A 19,708-nucleotide genomic window follows, 5' to 3' on the forward strand; every position below is an offset into this window, starting at 1 on the left:
AGTATGTTTATCATAGAGTATCCTGTTTACTGCATACAGTATGTTTATCGTAGAGTGTCCTGTTTACTGCATACAGTATGTTTATCATAGAGTGTCCTGTTTACTGCATACAGTATGTTTATCATAGAGTATCCTGTTTACTGCATACAGTATGTTTATCGTAGAGTATTCTGTTTACTGCATACAGTATGGTTATCATAGAGTATCCTGTTTACTGCATACAGTATGTTTATCATAGAGTATCCTGTTTACTGCATACAGTATGTTTATCGTCGAGTATCCTGTTTACTGCATACAGTATGTTTATGATAGAGTATCCTGTTTACTGCATACAGTATGTTTATCGTAGAGTGTCCTGTTTACTGCATACAGTATGTTTATCATAGAGTGTCCTGTTTACTGCATACAGTATGTTTATCATAGAGTATCCTGTTTACTGCATACAGTATGTTTATCGTAGAGTATTCTGTTTACTGCATACAGTATGGTTATCATAGAGTATCCTGTTTACTGCATACAGTATGTTTATCATAGAGTATCCTGTTTACTGCATACAGTATGTTTATCGTAGAGTGTCCTGTTTACTGCATACAGTATGTTTATCATAGAGTATCCTGTTTACTGCATACAGTATGTTTATCATAGAGTATCCTGTTTACTGCATACAGTATGTTTATCATAGAGAGAGAAAGGGATGCAGTGAAAGAGAGAAAATCAGGGACAGAACAATATTACTACTCATAGCAATAGAGACAGATGGAGAAAGAGAAAGACAGAGAGAAAGAAAGAGAAGGAGACAGAGAGAGAAGGAGAAAAAAGGAGAGAGAGGGAGGGAGCGAGCGAGAAAGGGAGGGAGAGAGAGAGAAAGAGACAGAGAGAGAGAGAGAAAGAGAAGGAGAGGGAGGCAGAGAGAGAGGGATAGAGAAAGAGACAAAGTGAGAAAGAGAGGGAGAAAGGGAGGGAGAGGGAGAGAGGGGGACAGAGAGAGAGAAAGAAAGAAAGAGAGGGAAAGGGAGATAGATGGAGAGAGAGGGAGGGAGAGAGAGAGAAAAAGACAGACAGAGGGGGATAGAGAGTGAGTGAGGGAGAGAGAGAAAAAGAGAAAGAGAGGGGGGATAGAGAAAGAGAGAGAAAGAGGGGGAGAGAGATGGATGGAGAGAGAAAAAGAGAGAGAGAGGAGGATGGAGAGAGGGATAGACAGAGGAGGTAGGGAGAGAGAGAAAAAGACAGAGAGGGAGAGAGAGAGAGAGAGGGAGGGAGAGAGAGAGAAAAAGACAGAGTGGAGACAGAGAGAGGAAGAGAGAAAGATACACAGAGAGAGAAAGAGACAGAGGAAGAGAGACTGATCCTCCTATCTGTAATAGAGTTGACATCTTTGTAGGAGACAGAGAGACTGATCCTCCTATCTGTAATAGAGTTGACATCTTTGTAGGAGACAGAGAGACTGATCCTCCTATCTGTAATAGAGTTGAGGAATTGTTGTTTTATTTTATTTTTTCAACCTTTATTTAACTAGGCAAGTCAGTTAAGAACAAATTCGTATTTACAATGACGGCCTACACCGGCCAAACCTGGACGACGCTGGGTCAATTGTGCACCGCCGTATGGGACTCCCAATCACGGCCGGTTGTGATACAGCCTGGATTCAAACCAGAGGGTCTGTAGTGACACCTCTAGCACGGACATGCAGTGCCTTAGACCGCTGCGCCACTCGGGAGCCCAAGTGAGAGACTTGCCTCCAGTAGCTCTCTACTCTGGTCTGATCACATAGACCCTCAGTGTGATTTACATTACTGATGCAAAACACTACACTGGGTGTGTATGTGTCAGCTTCACAGTTCACACTCCTGATGCAACACACTGCCACAACCAGTGTGTGTGTCAATGCTTCTCTCTATAGAGTCTGGTTTATGAATTCAGTGAAATCAGCATGGGTGCTGATAGCAGCATAGGAGTGAGATGACGGAAGATGTCACACTAGTGTGTGTGTGTGTGTGTGTGTGTGTGTGTGTGTGTGTGTGTGTGTGTGTGTGTGTGTGTGTGTGTGTGTGTGTGTGTGTGTGTGTGTGTGTGTGTGTGTGTGTGTGTGTGTGTGCGTGTGTGTGTGCGTGTGAGCTTGTTCCCACTTCAAACTTTAATGTGCCAGCCCATCACTTTCTGTGGGTCTGATAACACGGATCCCTGAAGTCATCAGAAAAACACAAAGCACAGCGTCGCAGCATGCTTCCTCTTTCATGTCCCCCTATTCCAACCCCCATCTCCTACCACACACACACACATGGACGCACGCACCAACCCCCACCGCCCCCCTTCGCCAGAGACAAATACCCTTCGACCCCCAACACACCAAATACACACACATGTCTGCCACCCCCGCACATGACAAAGGCTATAAGCTGAAATGTTGGGTGTATCCACTGAATAAATATGAAAGTAAATTAATGTATATGTGCCAAGTCCTCTGCATTGTCTGTGTGTGTGTGTGTGTGTGTGTGTGTGTGTGTGTGTGTGTGTGTGTGTGTGTGTGTGTGTGTGTGTGTGTGTGTGTGTGTGTGTGTGTGTGTATAGCAACGCAGGCTGTGGTAGGCAGGCAGCCCTCTAGCCTATAACCCTGTGACAGTATAAAGCTTTACAGAGAGCAGTCTTGCTCTATTGCTGCTGCGATAGAGCAAACAAATACACTGGGTCCCTGTACCCTTCAGTTTCCCGTTCTCCCTTCCTTCCTCCCCTCTCTCCTTCTCTTTTTTCCCACTGCATGTCTCCTTTCCTTCCCTCCGCTCATCTAGTTTCTCTCCTCTCCTTCCTTCTCACAGTCTCCTTTCCTTCCCTCCGCTCATCTAGTTTCTCTCCTCTCCTTCCTTCTCACATCTCCTTTCCTTACCTCCGCTCATTTAGTTTCTCTCCTCTCCTTCCTTCTCACAGTCTCCTTTCCTTCCCTCCGCTCATCTAGTTTCTCTCCTCTCCTTCCTTCTCACATCTCCTTTCCTTACCTCCGCTCATTTAGTTTCTCTCCTCTCCTTCCTTCTCACATCTCCTATCCTTACCTCCGCCCACTTAGTTTCTCTCCTCTCCTTCTTTTAGTCTCCTTTCCTCTCCTTCCTTCTCACAGTCTCCTTTCCTTCCCTCCGCTCATTTAGTTTCTCTCCTCTCCTTCCTTCTCACATCTCCTTTCCTTCCCTCTGCTCATTTAGTTTCTCACCTCTCCTTCCTTCTAGTCTCCTTTCATTCTCTCCTTTTTTCCTGTCCTCTGCTTCTTATAATATACAGCACAGACTACAGTATGTATGGCTGGGACTCTAAACATACTGTCCTTCCTGTTGTCCCTCCAGAGGACAGGAAGCTGTTTGTGGGGATGCTGAATAAGCAGCAGACTGAGGAGGACGTGTATCGCCTCTTTGAGCCCTACGGTGCCATCGAGGAGTGCACCGTGCTAAGAGGTCCTGACGGAAACAGCAAAGGTATAGGAACCGTTCTTTCTTATACTCTTTCTATTACTTCATCAGTTGTAGTGGATACTGTAGTTTCCATGGCATTAGCTAGGGTTGTTGGGTTGAATACTCTAGTTTCCATGGCATTAGCTAGGGTTGTTGGGTTGAATACTCTAGTTTCGATGGCATTAGCTAGGGTTGTTGGGTTGAATACTCTAGTTTCCATGGCATTAGCTAGGGTTGTTGGGTTGAATACTCTAGTTTCCATGGCATTAGCTAGGGTTGTTGGGTTGAATACTCTAGTTTCCTTGGCATTAGCTAGGGTTGTTGGGTTGAATACTCTAGTTTCCATGGCATTAGCTAGGGTTGTTGGGTTGAATACTCTAGTTTCCATGGCATTAGCTAGGGTTGTTGGGTTGAATACTCTAGTTTCCTTGGCATTAGCTAGGGTTGTTGGGTTGAATACTCTAGTTTCCATGGCATTAGCTAGGGTTGTTGGGTTGAATACTCTAGTTTCCTTGGCATTAGCTAGGGTTGTTGGCTTGAAAGCAATTGGATAAGCAAAAAAGACTAAATGCTTTCTCTTCATCCAACTGGTCTCGTTCTAACAACATGTTGTAGTCAGTCTAACATTACTGACCCAATCTTATTGGTAGCTCAATCAACTCAACAGCCTTGGTTTCTCAAATGATTGCCTCGCCTGGTTCACCAACTACTTCTCAGACAGAGTTCATTGTGTCAAATCGGAGGGCCTGTTGTCCGGACCTCTGGCAGTGTCTATGGGGGTATCACAGGGTTCAATTCTCTGGCCGACACTTTTCTCTGTATATATCAACGATGACGCGCTTGCTGAGAAACTAAATGAGTGGAGGGAAGGAAAGGAGACTAGGAGAAGGAGAGGAGAGAAACTAGATGTAAAATAAAAAAAATAAAATCCCTAGAATCATCTTCTGTTGTGTTCCAAGACAGGTAAGTGTTACGTATTCAATTTTCTGTATTCTCATATCCATCGCTCTCATGTCACAATGACATTTTTCTTCCTGCCACACACACACACACACACACACACACACACACACACACACACACACACACACACACACACACACACACACACACACACACACACACACACACACACACACACACACACACACACACACACACACACACACACACACACACTCACAAACATTTTCCCAGTGTCTCAAACTTGCATCTCCCATGTCAGAGCAATGTTACGCCTGTGTGATAGCTGACACATCGGCTTGACACTGCAGTGACAGAACTCATTTCACACTGTACTGCAGTGAGGGAAGACAATACCTGACAGGCAACGCATGAGAGCACACACACACACACATCCATAAACACACACATTGGTCACAATCTCAAAATAATCTTCTAGTCAGGTCTGTGTGGAGACACTTGCTCAAAGACGCAGAAAATGTGGTCAACTGAAAGTCAAAAGGTAAGTGTGTGAATACTACATTAGAGTTTGGAGAGGAAAGCGAGACAGATATTCAGACTCCAATTCAATTCAATTCAAGGGGCTTTATTGGCATGGGAAACAAATGTTAACATTGCCAAAGCAAGTGAAGTAGATAATATACAAAAGTGAAAGAAACAATAAAAATGAACAGTGAACATTACGATCACAGAAGTTCCAAAAGATTCAAGAGACTACGAATGTCATATTATGTATATATATATATATACAGTGTTGTAATGATGTACAAATGCTTAAAGTACAAAAGGGATGGTTACAATGGTTTTTGTTCTTCACTGGTTGACCTTTTCTTGTGGCAACAGGTCACAAATCTCGATGCTCGGATGGCACACTGTTTTTCACCCAGTAGATATGGGAGTTTATCAAAATTGGGTTTGTTTTTGAATTCTTTGTGGATCTGTATAATCTGAGGGAAATATGTGTCTCTAATATGGTAATACATTGGGCAGGTTAGGAAGTGCAGCTCAGTTTCCACCTCATTTTGTGGGCAGTGTGCACATAACCTTTCTCTTGAGAGCCAGGTCTGCCTACGGCGGCCTTTCTCAATAGCAAGGCTATGCTCACTGAGTCTGTACGTACATAGTCAAAGCTTTCCTTAAGTTTGGGTCAGTCACAGTGGTCAAGTATTCTGCCACTGTCTACTCTCTGTTTAGGGCCAAATAGCATTCTAGTTTGCTCAGTTTTTTTGTTAATTCTTTCCAATGTGTCAAGTAATTATCTTTTAGTTTTCTCATGATTTGGTTGGGTCTAATTGTGTTGCTGTCCTGAAGCTCTGTGGGTTCTGTTTGTGTTTGTGAACAGAGCCCCAGGACCAGCTTGCTTAGGGGACTCTTGGTGAGCGAACCCCAGACCTCACAAACATAAAGGCCAATGGGTTGTATAACTGATTCAAGTATTTTTAGACAGATCCTAATTGGTAAGTTGAATTTTATGTTCCTTTTGATGGCATGGAATGCCCTTCTTGCCTTGTCTCTCAGATCGTTCACAGCTTTGTGGAAGATACCTGTGGCGCTAATGTTTAGGCCTAAGGTGGGTATAGTTTTTTGTGTGCTCTAGGGCAACAGTGTCTAGATGGAATTTGTATTTGTGGTCCTGGTGACTGGACCTTTTTTGGAACACCATTATTTTGGTCTTACTGAGATTTACTGTCAGGGCCCAGGTCTGGCAGAATCTGTGAAGAAGATCTAGGTGCTGCTGTAGGCCCTCCTTGGTTGGTGACAGAAACACCAGATCATCAACAAACAGTAGACATTTGACTTCAGATTCTAGTAGGGTGAGGCCGGGTGCTGCAGACTTTTCTAGTGCCCTCGCCAATTCGTTGATATATATGTTGAAGAGGGTGGGGCTTAAGCTGCATCCCTGTCTCACCCCACAGCCCTGTGGGAAGAAATGTGTGTTTTTTTCTGCCTATTATAACTGCACACTTGTTGTTTGTGTACATGGATTTTATGTACACAAACAAATTGTATAGCAGACCCTCATGCCAAATTGAGTCGAAGGCTTTTTTGAAATCAATGGTTTGTTTGTTTGTCAATTAGGGTGTGCAGGGTGAATACGTGGTCTGTTGTACGATAATTTGGTAAAAAGCCAATTTGACATTTGCTCAGTACATTGTTTTGACTGAGGAAATGTATGAGTCTGCTGTTAATGCAGAGGATTTTCCCAAGGTTGCTGTTGACGCATATCCCATGGTAGTTATTGGGGTCAATTTTGTCTCCACTTATGTGGATTGGGGTGATCAGTCCTTGGTTCCAAATATTGGGGAAGATGCCAGAGCTAAGGATGATGTTAACCTCTCTAGGGGGGCAACATCCAGTGAAATTGCAGAGCGCCAAATTCAAAAACAGAAATACTCATTATAAAATTCATGAAACATACAAGTGTTACACATCAGTTTAAAGATTAACTTCTTGTTAATCCAACCGCGGTGTTAGATTTCAAAAATACTTTATGGCAAAAGCAAACCATGCGATTATCTGAGAACAGCGCCCAGCAGACAAATCATTACAAACAGTAACCAGCCGAGTAGACAAGTAACAAAAGTCAGAAATAGCGATAAAATGAATCACTTACCTTTGATGATCTTCATATGGTTACACTCACAAAACTCCCAGTTACCCAATAAATGTTAGTTTTGTTCGATCAAGTCCCTCTTTATATCCAAAAACCTCCGTTTTGTTAGCGCGTTTTGTTTAGTAATCCATTGGAACAAAGCGCGGTCACAAAAGACAGACGAAAAATCAAAAAAGTACCATAAAGGTTCGTAGAAACATGTCAAATGATGTTTATAATCAATCCTCAAGTTGTTTTTGTCATAAATAATTGATCATATTTCAACCGGACAATAGCTTCGTCAATAGAAAAGGAGAAACAAGAAAGGTGCGCTCCCGGTCATGCGCTGGCTTCATGTCTGGAAATTTCCACTGTCCACTCATTGAAAGTGGTGTTTCTCCCTCATTTTTCAGAGTAAAAGCCTGAAACAATGCCTAACGACTGGCCACATGTTGTGGAAGGCATAGAGATCGTGAACTGCGTCATGTCTTTGTATGGTGGATGGGCTTTCAATGGAAAAACAGGCATTTCGAAATAAAGGCACTTCTTGGATGGATTTTCCTCAGATTTTTGCCTGCCATATCAGTTCTCTTATACTCACAGACATTATTCTAACAGTTTTGGAAACTTTAGAGTGTTTTCTATCCAGATCTACCAATTATATGCATATCCTAGCTTCTGGACCTGAGTAGCAGGCAGTTTACTTTGGGGCACGCTTTTCATCCAAAATCCCGAATGCTGCCCCCTACCCTAGTGAGGTTAAAGATTTTTATTATAGCCAATTGGAATTTGTTGTCTGTATATTTGATCATTTCATTGAGGATGCCATCAACACCACAGGCCTTTTTAGGTTGGAGGGTTTTAATTTTGTCCTGCAGTTCATTCAAGGTCATTTGAGAATCCAGTGGGTTCTGGTAGTCTTTAATAGTTGATTCTAATATTTGTATTTCATCTTGTATATGTTTTTACTGTTTGTTCTTTGTTAAAGAGCCAAGAAGATTCTAGAAGTGGTTTACCCATACATCTCTATTTTGGATAGATAATTTTTTTGTGTTGTTCTTTGTTTAGTGTTTTCCAATTTTCTGAGAAGTGGTTAGAGTCTATGGATTCTTCAATTACATTGAGCTGAATTCTGACGTGCATTTCCTTTTTTTTACTTAGTGTATTTCTGTATTGTTTTAGTGATTCACCATAGTGAAGGCGTAAACTCAGGTTTTCCGAGTCTCTATGTTTTTGTTTGGACAGGTTTCTCAATTTCTTTCTTAGATTTTTGCATTCTTCATCAAACCATTTGTCATTGATTGATTATTGTCTTTGGTTTTCTATTTTAGATTTGATTGGGAAGCTGAGAGGTCAAATATACTGTTAAGATTTTCTACTGCCAAGTTTACACCTTCACTATTACAGTGGAACGTTTTATCCAGGAAGTTTCTAAAAGGGATTGATTTTGTTGTTGCCTAATTGTTTTTTGGTAGGTTTTCAAACTACATTCCTTCTATCTATAGCATTTCTTAATATTACTGAGTTCCTTCGGCTTTGATGCCTCATGATTGAGTATTGCTCTGTTCAAGTAGACTGTGATTTTGCTGTGATCTGATAGGGGTGTCAGTGGGCTGACTGTGAACACTCTGAGAGACTCTGGGTTGAGGTCAGTGATAAAGTAATCTACAGTACTACTGCCAAGATATGAGCTATAAGTGTTTCAACCCTAGTAGTCCCCTCGAAGCCTACCATTGACTATGTACATACCCAGCGTGCGACAGAGCTGCAGGAGTTGTGACCCATTTTTTGTTGATTTTGTTGTCATAGTTGTGCCTAGGGGGGCATATGGGGGAGGGAATGCTGTCACCTCCAGGCAGGTGTTTGTCCCCTTGTGTGCTGAGGGTGTCAGGTTCTTGTCTGGTTCTGGCATTTAGGTCACCACAGACTAGTACATGTCCCTGGGCCTGGAAATGATTGATTTCCCCCTCTAGGATGGAGAAGCTGTCTTCATTAAAGTATGGGGATTCTAGTGGGGGGATATAGGTCGCACACAGGAGGATATTTTTCTCTGTTAAGGTCATTTCCTTTTGAATTTCTAGATAAATGTAAAATGTTCCTGTTTTGATTAATTTAATGGAGTGAGTTAGGTCTGCTCTATACCAAATTAGCATACCCCTGAGTCCCTTCCCTGTTTCACACCTGGTAGTTTAGTGGATGGGACTACCAGCTCTCTGTAACCTAGAGGGCAACCAGTGGGTCCGCCTCCTCTATACCAGGTTTCTTGTAGGATGACAATGTCTGCATTTCCGATTTCTTTGATGAAGTCCAGGTTCCTGCTCTTTAGGCCAAAGGCAGATGACCTCTGGCCTTGGATATTCCAGGATGAGATAGTGAAGGCTTTGTGTTCCATAAAGTGTCCAATGTTGTTGGTCGTGTGGTTTGGCCTCAGACTAGTAAGTGTGAGCAGAGCCTGCTGAGCATCTGGTACATGCCATTGGCTTGGGCTAGTGTAAGAGTGGGGTTTGGGCCTGTTTACCTGCTCACGGCCTGACCGTATGTGTGACTTTCATGTTGAGGCCCTCTTTGCAGGAGTGGGCGGCATGGGGTGGGCAGGAGGGGCATAGGTCTGATCTGAGGGGGCCTAAATTGTGTGTGGACATGGTTGACTTTGGGGGGGTGTTGATTGGTTGGGGTGGGGGTGTGTATGTGGCCGGTGGTGTTGTGGTCTGGATGCAGGTCCTCTTGGCGTGGGTCCTCTATGTGTAGGTCCGGAGGGGGGAGGGGGGAGGGGGGGGGGGGGGTCCCGCAGGTCTGGGAGAGTGTCTCGCTGGTCTGGACGGGGTGTCTATTGATCTGTTGCTCCTGTGTGAAGTGTTGGGGCTGCGTTTAAGAGCGATGTCATTTAGAGTCTGGGCGAAGGTGGGCACTGCTGCCTTGTATAGGTGGACCTAGTCATAGAGGCTGTTCAAGTCCAGGGTGGAGTGGTGGGCCAGGAAAACATTTGGTTTTGAGGCACAGTCACAGGAAATACTTGCGTTTACCCGCTGTATGGTAGCAGGGTGGAAGTCTTTTCGTGGTAGCAGGGTGGAATAACCACTTGTGCGTGGGGAAAGTAGAAGAAGCTTTTTCAATCCCTCCCTTCAGTGCTGTGGCCACCCTTTCCTGCTGTGTTCTCAGGTATTTTGTGCCTGTGTGTATTATTATGTGGCTGGGTGACCCTAGTTGGTCCTCAGATAGAAGGTCTAGGGCGCGCTGGGTGTTTTGGACACCAGAGTATAGACACACTGTGTGTGGGAAAATATTTTTCTTTCTTGTATATATTTACCATTTGAGTCCATAAATAGTACAATCTGTGTCTTGTGTATGTCCTCAGTCGGCATGGGGGGGTTGTCAGGAGGGCTATTAGGGTGGCTGACAGGGGGGGTGCTCAGAGGGGGTGAGATCCCCTGGGCTTGGGGTTCTTCATTTGTCTGTTCTGCTGTGATGTCGATGCTATGGTCAGGGTCTGGTGTGGACTGTTCTGCTGTGATGTCGACACTATGGTCAGGGTCTGGGGTGGACTGTTCTGCTGTGATGTCGACGCTATGGTCAGGGTCTGGTGTGGACTGTCCTGCTGTGATGTCAACACTATGGTCAGGGTCTGGGGTGGACTGTTCTGCTGTGATGTCGACGCTATGGTCAGGGTCTGGTGTGGACTGTCCTGCTGTGATGTCAACACTATGGTCAGGGTCTGGGGTGGACTGTTCTGCTGTGATGTCGACGCTATGGTCAGGGTCTGGTGTGGACTGTCCTGCTGTGGTGTCAACACTATGGTCAGGGTCTGGGGTGGACTGTCCTGCTGTGGTGTCAACACTATGGTCAGGGTCTGGGGTGGACTGTCCTGCTGTGATGTTAACACTATGGTCAGGGTCTGGTGTGGACTGTCCTGCTGTGATGTCGACGTGGTCAGGGTCTGGGGTGGACTGTCCTGCTGTGGTGTCGACACTATGGTCAGGGTCTGGTGTGGACTGTCCTGCTGTGATGTCGACGCTATGGTCAGGGTCTGGTGTGGACTGTTCTGCTGTGATGTCGACGCTATGGTCAGGGTCTGGGGTGGACTGTTCTGCTGTGATGTCGACGCTATGGTCAGGGTCTGGTGTGGACTGTTCTGCTGTGATGTCGACGCTATGGTCAGGGTCTGGGGTGGACTGTTCTGCTGTGATGTCGACGTGGTCAGGGTCTGGGGTGGACTGTCCTGCTGTGGTGTCGACACTATGGTCAGGGTCTGGTGTGGACTGTCCTGCTGTGATGTTAACACTATGGTCAGGGTCTGGGGTGGGCTGTTCTGCTGTAGTGTCGAGACTTTTGTCTGGAGCTGAGGTGGGCTGTTCTGCTGGCATCTCTACGGAGGTGACCACCTCTCTAGTGGGTTGGTCTCTATCACACGCCATCCCCCTCAGCCTCTCCTCCAGCAGTCTGATCCTCTCCACCATCCCCCTCACCCTCTCCTCCAGCAGTTTGATCCTCTCCCTCCATCCCTCTCATCCTCTCCTCCAGCAGTCTGATCCTCTCCCTCCATCCCCCTCATCCTCTCCTCCAGCAGTCTGATCCTCTCCCTCCATCCCCCTCATCCTCTCCTCCAGCAGTCTGATCCTCTCCTCCATCCCCCTCACCCTCTCCTCCAGCAGTCTGATCCTCTCCCTCCATCCCCCTCACCCTCTCCTCCAGCAGTCTGATCCTCTCCCTCCATCCCCTTCACCCTCTCCTCCAGCAGTCTGATCCTCTCCCTCCATCCCCCTCATCCTCTCCTCCAGCAGTCTGATCCTCTCCCTCCATCCCCCTCACTCTCTCCTCCAGCAGTCTGATCCTTTCCCTCCATCCCCCTCTTCCTCTCCTCCAGCAGTCTGATCCTCTCCCTCCATCCCCTTCACCCTCTCCTCCAGCAGTCTGATCCTCTCCCTCCATCCCCCTCACCCTCTCCTCCAGCAGTCTGATCCTCTCCCTCCATCCCCTTCACCCTCTCCTCCAGCAGTCTGATCCTCTCCCTCCATCCCCCTCACTCTCTCCTCCAGCAGTCTGATCCTCTCCCTCCATCCCCCTCACCCTCTCCTCCAGCAGTCTGATCCTCTCCCTCCATCCCCCTCACCCTCTCCTCCAGCAGTCTGATCGTCTCCTCCAGCAGTCTGATCCTCTCCTCCATCCCCCTCACCCTCTCCTCCAGCAGTCTGATCCTCTCCTCTAGTGCTCTGTTCTTCTCCTGCTCCTGCTTTTTATATTGTTGAAGTTGTCTCACCACAGTCCAGAGTGCAGATATGTCTCTCTCCACCTCAAGCTCTCCGGGTCTGGTTAAGGGGGTGTTGTTGTGCCGGACTGTTGTCTGGGTCTGGGTCTGTGCTGACTGGAGTGTAATCACCTGCTGTTCCAGCTCCACCTGCCTACCTCCAGCTGGGTAAATGTATCCTTCATTTCAATGAGGGGGTAGTACTCTGTGCTGGGAGGTTGACTTTCCGCTTGGGGGGTTATATAATGAAGAGGTCTGGTCTGACCCGCTCGGGGTGGGGGTATCTTTCTCAAGGGAGAGCTTCTCCTGCTGGGCTAATTCTTTGATTAGGTGAAAGTCCAGCTGAAACTGTTTGGGGTTGCCCTGTACCATTACTGTTCCAGACTTATAGAGATTCATATTAGCTGACTCAGAGTCCTCATTGTCTAGTATCCTGAGTTTCCACCCCTCGTTAACACCACCTCTCTTAACAGAGAGGTAGTGGGCTAATATAGCACTGTGCCATGCCAGGGGATGGTCTGGTTAATATAGCACTGTGCCATGCCAGGGGATGGTCTGGTTAATATAACACTGTGCCATGCCAGGGGATGGTCTGGTTAATATAGCACTGTGCCATGCCAGGGGATGGTCTGGTTAATATAACACTGTGCCATGCCAGGGGATGGTCTGGTTAATATAGCACTGTGCCATGCCAGGGGATGGTCTGGTTAATATAGCACTGTGCCATGCCAGGGGATGGTCTGGTTAATATAGCACTGTGCCATGCCAGGGGATGGTCTGGTTAATATAGCACTGTGCCATGCCAGGGGATGGTCTAGTTAATATAGCACTGTGCCATGCCAGGGGATGGTCTGGTTAATGTAGCACTGTACCATGCCAGGGGATGGTCTGCTTAATATAACACTGTACCATGCCAGGGGATGGTCTGGTTAATATAGCACTGTGCCATGCCAGGGGATGGTCTGGTTAATATAGCACTGTGCCATGCCAGGGGATGGTCTGGTTAATATAACACTGTGCCATGCCAGGGGATGGTCTGGTTAATATAGCACTGTGCCATGCCAGGGGATGGTCTGGTTAATATAGCACTGTGCCATGCCAGGGGATGGTCTGGTTAATATAGCACTGTGCCATGCCAGGGGATGGTCTGGTTAATATAGCACTGTGCCATGCCAGGGGATGGTCTGGTTAATATAACACTGTACCATGCCAGGGGATGGTCTGATTAATATAGCACTGTGCCATGCCAGGGGATGGTCTGGTTAATATAGCACTGTGCCATGCCAGGGGATGGTCTGGTTAATATAGCACTGTGCCAGGGGATGGTCTGGTTAATATAGCACTGTGCCAGGGGATGGTCTGGTTAATATAGCACTGTGCCAGGGGATGGTCTGGTTAATATAGCACTGTGCCATGCCAGGGGATGGTCTGGTTAATATAGCACTGTGCCAGGGGATGGTCTGGTTAATATAACACTGTACCAGGGGATGGTCTGGTTAATATAGCACTGTGCCATGCCAGGGGATGGTCTGGTTAATATAGCACTGTGCCAGGGGATGGTCTGGTTAATATAGCACTGTGCAAGGGGATGGTCTGGTTAATATAGCACTGTGCCAGGGGATGGTCTGGTTAATATAGCACTGTGCCAGGGGATGGTCTGGTTAATATAGCACTGTGCCATGCCAGGGGATGGTCTGGTTAATATAGCACTGTGCCAGGGGATGGTCTGGTTAATATAGCACTGTGCCAGGGGATGGTCTGGTTAATATAGCACTGTGCCAGGGGATGGTCTGGTTAATATAGCACTGTGCCAGGGGATGGTCTGGTTAATATAGCACTGTGCCAGGGGATGGTCTGGTTAATATAGCACTGTGCCATGCCAGGGGATGGTCTGGTTAATATAGCACTGTGCCAGGGGATGGTCTGGTTAATATAGCACTGTGCCAGGGGATGGTCTGGTTAATATAGCACTGTGCCAGGGGATGGTCTGGTTAATATAGCACTGTGCCATGCCAGGGGATGGTCTGGTTAATATAGCACTGTGCCAGGGGATGGTCTGGTTAATATAGCACTGTGCCAGGGGATGGTCTGGTTAATATAGCACTGTGCCAGGGGATGGTCTGGTTAATATAGCACTGTGCCAGGGGATGGTCTGGTTAATATAGCACTGTGCCAGGGGATGGTCTGGTTAATATAGCACTGTGCCAGGGGATGGTCTGGTTAATATAGCACTGTGCCATGCCAGGGGATGGTCTGGTTAATATAGCACTGTGCCAGGGGATGGTCTGGTTAATATAGCACTGTGCCAGGGGATGGTCTGGTTAATATAGCACTGTGCCAGGGGATGGTCTGGTTAATATAGCACTGTGCCAGGGGATGGTCTGGTTAATATAGCACTGTGCCAGGGGATGGTCTGGTTAATATAGCACTGTGCCAGGGGATGGTCTGGTTAATATAGCACTGTGCCAGGGGATGGTCTGGTTAATATAGCACTGTGACATGCCAGGGATGGTCTGGTTAATATAGCACTGTGACATGCCAGGGGATGGTCTGGTTAATATAGCACTGTGCCAGGGGATGGTCTGGTTAATATAGCACTGTACCAGGGGATGGTCTGGTTAATATAGCACTGTGCCAGGGGATGGTCTGGTTAATATAGCACTGTACCAGGGGATGGTCTGGTTAATATAGCACTGTGCCAGGGGATGGTCTGGTTAATATAGCACTGTGCCATGCCAGGGGATGGTCTGGTTAATATAGCACTGTGCCATGCCAGGGGATGGTCTGGTTAATATAGCACTGTGTCATGCCAGGGGATGGTCTGGTTAATATAGCACTGTACCATGCCAGGGGATGGTCTGGTTAATATAGCACTGTGCCATGCCAGGGGATGGTCTGGTTAATATAGCACTGTGCCATGCCAGGGGATGGTCTGGTTAATATAGCACTGTGCCAGGGGATGGTCTGGTTAATATAGCACTGTGCCAGGGGATGGTCTGGTTAATATAGCACTGTACCAGGGGATGGTCTGGTTAATATAGCACTGTGCCAGGGGATGGTCTGGTTAATATAGCACTGTGCCAGGGGATGGTCTGGTTAATATAGCACTCTGCCAGGGGATGGTTTGTGTGGAAGATGAGGTTGTTGATGTTCCCATTTTTATAATAGTCAGCAAAAAGTGTCTCTTGATTTTCCATAAGGAGCTTAATTTTGTGATGTTTTCTTGCCTTATTATTCTTTACATACACAGGGTACTGTGTTTTAATGACCTCTGAACAGCAGGAGGCAGCTTCTAAGGCCTCTCCATTTGGTTGGAGTAGACTGTGCGACTCTCCTGCCATTGTTGGGCTAAAGGGCTTTGACACCTCTCACTGGACACGTCAGTGCTAATTGAAGTTGTATCAAGCTTGGCAGCCTTAATTTAGCCTTCAGTCCTTATAAAGTAATGTAATGTATTTTTCTTCTTGGCTTTTGGAAATAAAATATGGCTTCAGACTAAACATGACTCACTCAGTTCCAGGTTGGATGGTGTTTTCAGGTTTCTGTTGTTTTCCAGAGCATTTGCTGTATAGTGTTGGAATAATAATCTTTGGTAGTTGTAAGTGTCAAATGTCTAGGTGATGCAGGTAAGGCGGAGTCAGGCGCTGGACACAGAGATGAATAATAACCGTAACTTTACTCAAAAACAATATTCCACGAAGGAGACAAATAATCCAGTTCACATAGACGAGACAACTTGACATGAACAAACACGCACAAAACCAAGGGGGAAACCAGAGGGTTAAATAGGGAACAAATATTATGGAATGGAAACCAGTTGTGTACAATGAAGACAAAACAAATGGAAAATTAAACGTGGATCGGTGGCGACTAGAAAATCGATGACGTCGACCGCCGAACGCCGCCCGAACAAGGAGAGGGACCAACTTCGGCGGAAGTCGTGACAGTAAGCCTTTCAGGTGATTCTGTAATTCCGTCCAAAATCAGGTTGTGGGTTTTGAGGTTTGATTTGGAGTGAAGGTTATGTTGTAGAGGGTAGTATCCTGTATATGTCCTGGTGACATAGTGAAGGTTATGTTGTAGAGGGTAGTATCCTGTATATGTCCTGGTGACATAGTGAAGGTTATGTTGTAGAGGGTAGTATCCTGTATATGTCCTGGTGACATAGTGAAGATTATGTTGTAGAGGGTAGTATCCTGTATATGTCCTGGTGACATAGTGAAGGTTATGTTGTAGAGGGTAGTATCCTGTATATGTCCTGGTGACATAGTGAAGGTTATGTTGTAGAGGGTAGTATCCTGTATATGTCCTGGTGACATAGTGAAGGTTATGTTGTAGAGGGTAGTATCCTGTATATGTCCTGGTGACATAGTGAAGGTTATGTTGTAGAGGGTAGTATCCTGTATATGTCCTGGTGACATAGTGAAGGTTATGTTGTAGAGGGTAGTATCCTGTATATGTCCTGGTGACATAGTGAAGGTTATGTTGTAGAGGGTAGTATCCTGTATATGTCCTGGTGACATAGTGAAGGTTATGTTTTAGAGGGTAGTATCCTGTATATGTCCTGGTGACATAGTGAAGGTTATGTTGTAGAGGGTAGTATCCTGTATATGTCCTGGTGACATAGTGAAGATTATGTTGTAGAGGGTAGTATCCTGTATATGTCCTGGTGACATAGTGAAGGTTATGTTGTAGAGGGTAGTATCCTGTATATGTCCTGGTGACATAGTGAAGGTTATGTTGTAGAGGGTAGTATCCTGTATATGTCCTGGTGACATAGTGAAGTTTATGTTGTAGAGGGTAGTATCCTGTATACAGTTGAAGTCAGAAGTTTACATACACTTAGGTTGGAGTCATTACAACTTGTTTTTCAACCACTCCACAAATTACACAAATTGCTAACAGACACAAGCATTACACAAGTAATGTTTCCAACAATTGTTTACAGACAGATTATTTCAGACAGACAGATTATTTCACTTAAAATTCACTGTATCACAATTCCAGTGGGTCAGAAGTTTACATACACTAAGTTGACTGTGCCTTTAACCTGTTAGGGCTAGGGGGCAGTATTTGCACGGCTGGATAAAAAAAATGTACCCGATTTAATCTGGTTACTAATCCTACCCAGTAACTAGAATATGCATATACTTATTATATATGGATAGAAAACACTCTAAAGTTTCTAAAACTGTTTGAATGGTGTCTGTGAGTATAACAGAACTCATTTGGCAGGCAAAACCCTGAGACATTTTCTGACAGGAAGTGGATACCTGATGTGTTGTATTACCTTTAAACCTATGCCATTGAAAAACACAGGGGCTGAGGAATATTTTGGCACTTCCTATTGCTTCCACTAGATGTCACCAGCCTTTACAAAGTGTTTTGAGTCTTCTGGAGGGAGATCTGACCGAACAAGAGCCATGGAACGATGATGGCCCATTAGACACCTGGCGCGCGAGTTCATGTTGGGTACCCTCGTTCCAATACGTTATAAAAGAGTATGCATTCGTCCACCTTGAATATTATTCATGTTCTGGTTAAAAAAGGCCCTAATGATTTATGCTATACAACGTTTGACATGTTTGAACGAACGTAAATATATTTTTTCCCCTCGTTCATGAAGTGAAGTCCGGCGGGCTTAGATCATGTGCTAACAAGACGGAGATTTTTGGACATAAATGATGAGCTTTTTTGAACAAAACTACATTCGTTATGGACCTGTGATACCTGGAAGTGACATCTGATGAAGAGAATCAAAGGTAATGGATTATTTACATAGTATTTTCGATTTTAGATCTCCCCAACATGACGACTAGTCTGTATCGCAACGCGTATTTTTCTGGGCGCAGTGCTCAGATTATTGCAAAGTGTGATTTCCCAGTAAGGTTATTTTTACATCTGGCAAGTTGATTGCGTTCAAGAGATGTAAATCTATAATTCTTTAAATGACAATATAATATTTTACCAATGTTTTCTAATTTTAATTATTTAATTTGTGATGCTGACTTGACTGCCGGTTATTGGAGGGAAACGATTTCCTCAACATCAATGCCATAGTAAAACGCTGTTTTTGGATATAAATATGAACTTGATAGAACTAAAAATGCATGCATTGTCTAACATAATGTCCTAGGAGTGTCATCTGATGGAGATTGTAAAAGGTTAGTGCATCATTTTAGCTGGTTTTATGGTTTTGGTGACCCTGTCTTTGAATTGACAAAACATTACACACAACTCTTGTAAATATACTGTCCTAACATACTCTAAATTTATGCTTTCGCCGTAAAACCTTTTTGAAATCGTAAAACGTGGTTAGATTAAGGAGATGTTTATCTTTCAAAGGGTGTAAAATAGTTGTATGTTTGAAAAATTTGAATTTTGACATTTATTTGGATTCAAATTTGCCGCTCTTGAAATGCACCTGCTGTTGATGGAGTGCACCACGGGTGGGACGCCTGCGTCCCACCTAGCCCATAGAGGTTAAACAGCTTGGAAAATTCCAGAAAATGATGTCATGGTTAAAAGTTTCTGATGGGCTAATTGACATCATTTGAGTCAATTGGAGGTGTACCTGTAGATGTATTTCAAGGCCTACCTTCAAACTCAGAGTGTCTTTGCTTGACATCAAGGGAAAATCAAAAGAAATCAGCCAAGAACTCAGAAAAAAAATTATAGACTTCCACAAGTCTGGTTCATCCTTGGGAGCAATTTCCAAACACCTGAAGGTACCACGTTCATCTGTACAAACAATAGTACACAAGTAAAAACACCATGGGACCACACAGCCATCATACTGCTCAGGAAGGAAATGCGTTCTGTCTCCTAGAGATGAACGTACTTTGGTGTGAAAAGTGCAAATCAATCCCAGAACAACAGCAAAGGACATTGTGAAGATGCTGGAGGAAACAGGTACAAAAGTATCTATATCCACAGTCAAACGAGTCCTATATCGACATAGCCTGAAAGGCCGCTCAGCAAGGAAGAAGCCACTGTTTCAAAACCATAATTGAAAAGCCAGACTACGGTTTGCAACTGCACATGGGGACAAAGATCATACTTTTTGAAGAAATGTCCTCTGGAGTGATGAATCAAAAATAGAACTGTTTGGCCATAATGACCATCGTTATGTTTGGAGGAAAAAGGGGTACGCTTGCAAGACGAAGAACCGTGAAGCACAGGGGTGGCAGCATAATGTTGTGGGGCTGCTTTGCTGCAGGAGGGACTGGTGCACTTCACAAAATAGATGGCATCATAAGGGAGGAAAATGATGTGTATATATTGAAGCAACATCTCAAGACATCAGTCAGGTAGTTAAAGCTTGGTCGCAAATGGGTCTTCCAAATGGACAATGACCCCAAGCATAATTCCAATGTTATGGCTAAAAGTTTTAATAAGGACAACAAAGTCAAGGTATTGGAGTGACCATAACAAGGCCCTGACCTCAATCCAATAGAACATATACGTGGGCAGAAT

At 45.1% G+C, this 19,708-nt stretch overlaps 1 protein-coding gene across 1 annotated transcript in view; it reads left to right on the plus strand.

The window, feature by feature from the left end:
• The window catches only part of LOC106569511 (CUGBP Elav-like family member 5), a 114,179-nt gene that overhangs the window by 67,117 nt on the left and 27,354 nt on the right, over nucleotides 1-19,708 (plus strand). Inside the window, exon 4 of the mRNA XM_014140928.3 lies at nucleotides 3,330-3,458. Within this exon, the coding sequence (XP_013996403.1) occupies nucleotides 3,330-3,458 (129 nt within the window). The remainder of the gene's footprint in view (nucleotides 1-3,329; nucleotides 3,459-19,708) is intronic.

Source organism: Salmo salar, chromosome 14 (genome assembly GCF_965601325.2).
Source record: "Salmo salar chromosome 14, fSalSal1, whole genome shotgun sequence".
In the NCBI taxonomy this organism is placed as follows: Eukaryota; Metazoa; Chordata; class Actinopteri; order Salmoniformes; family Salmonidae; genus Salmo; species Salmo salar.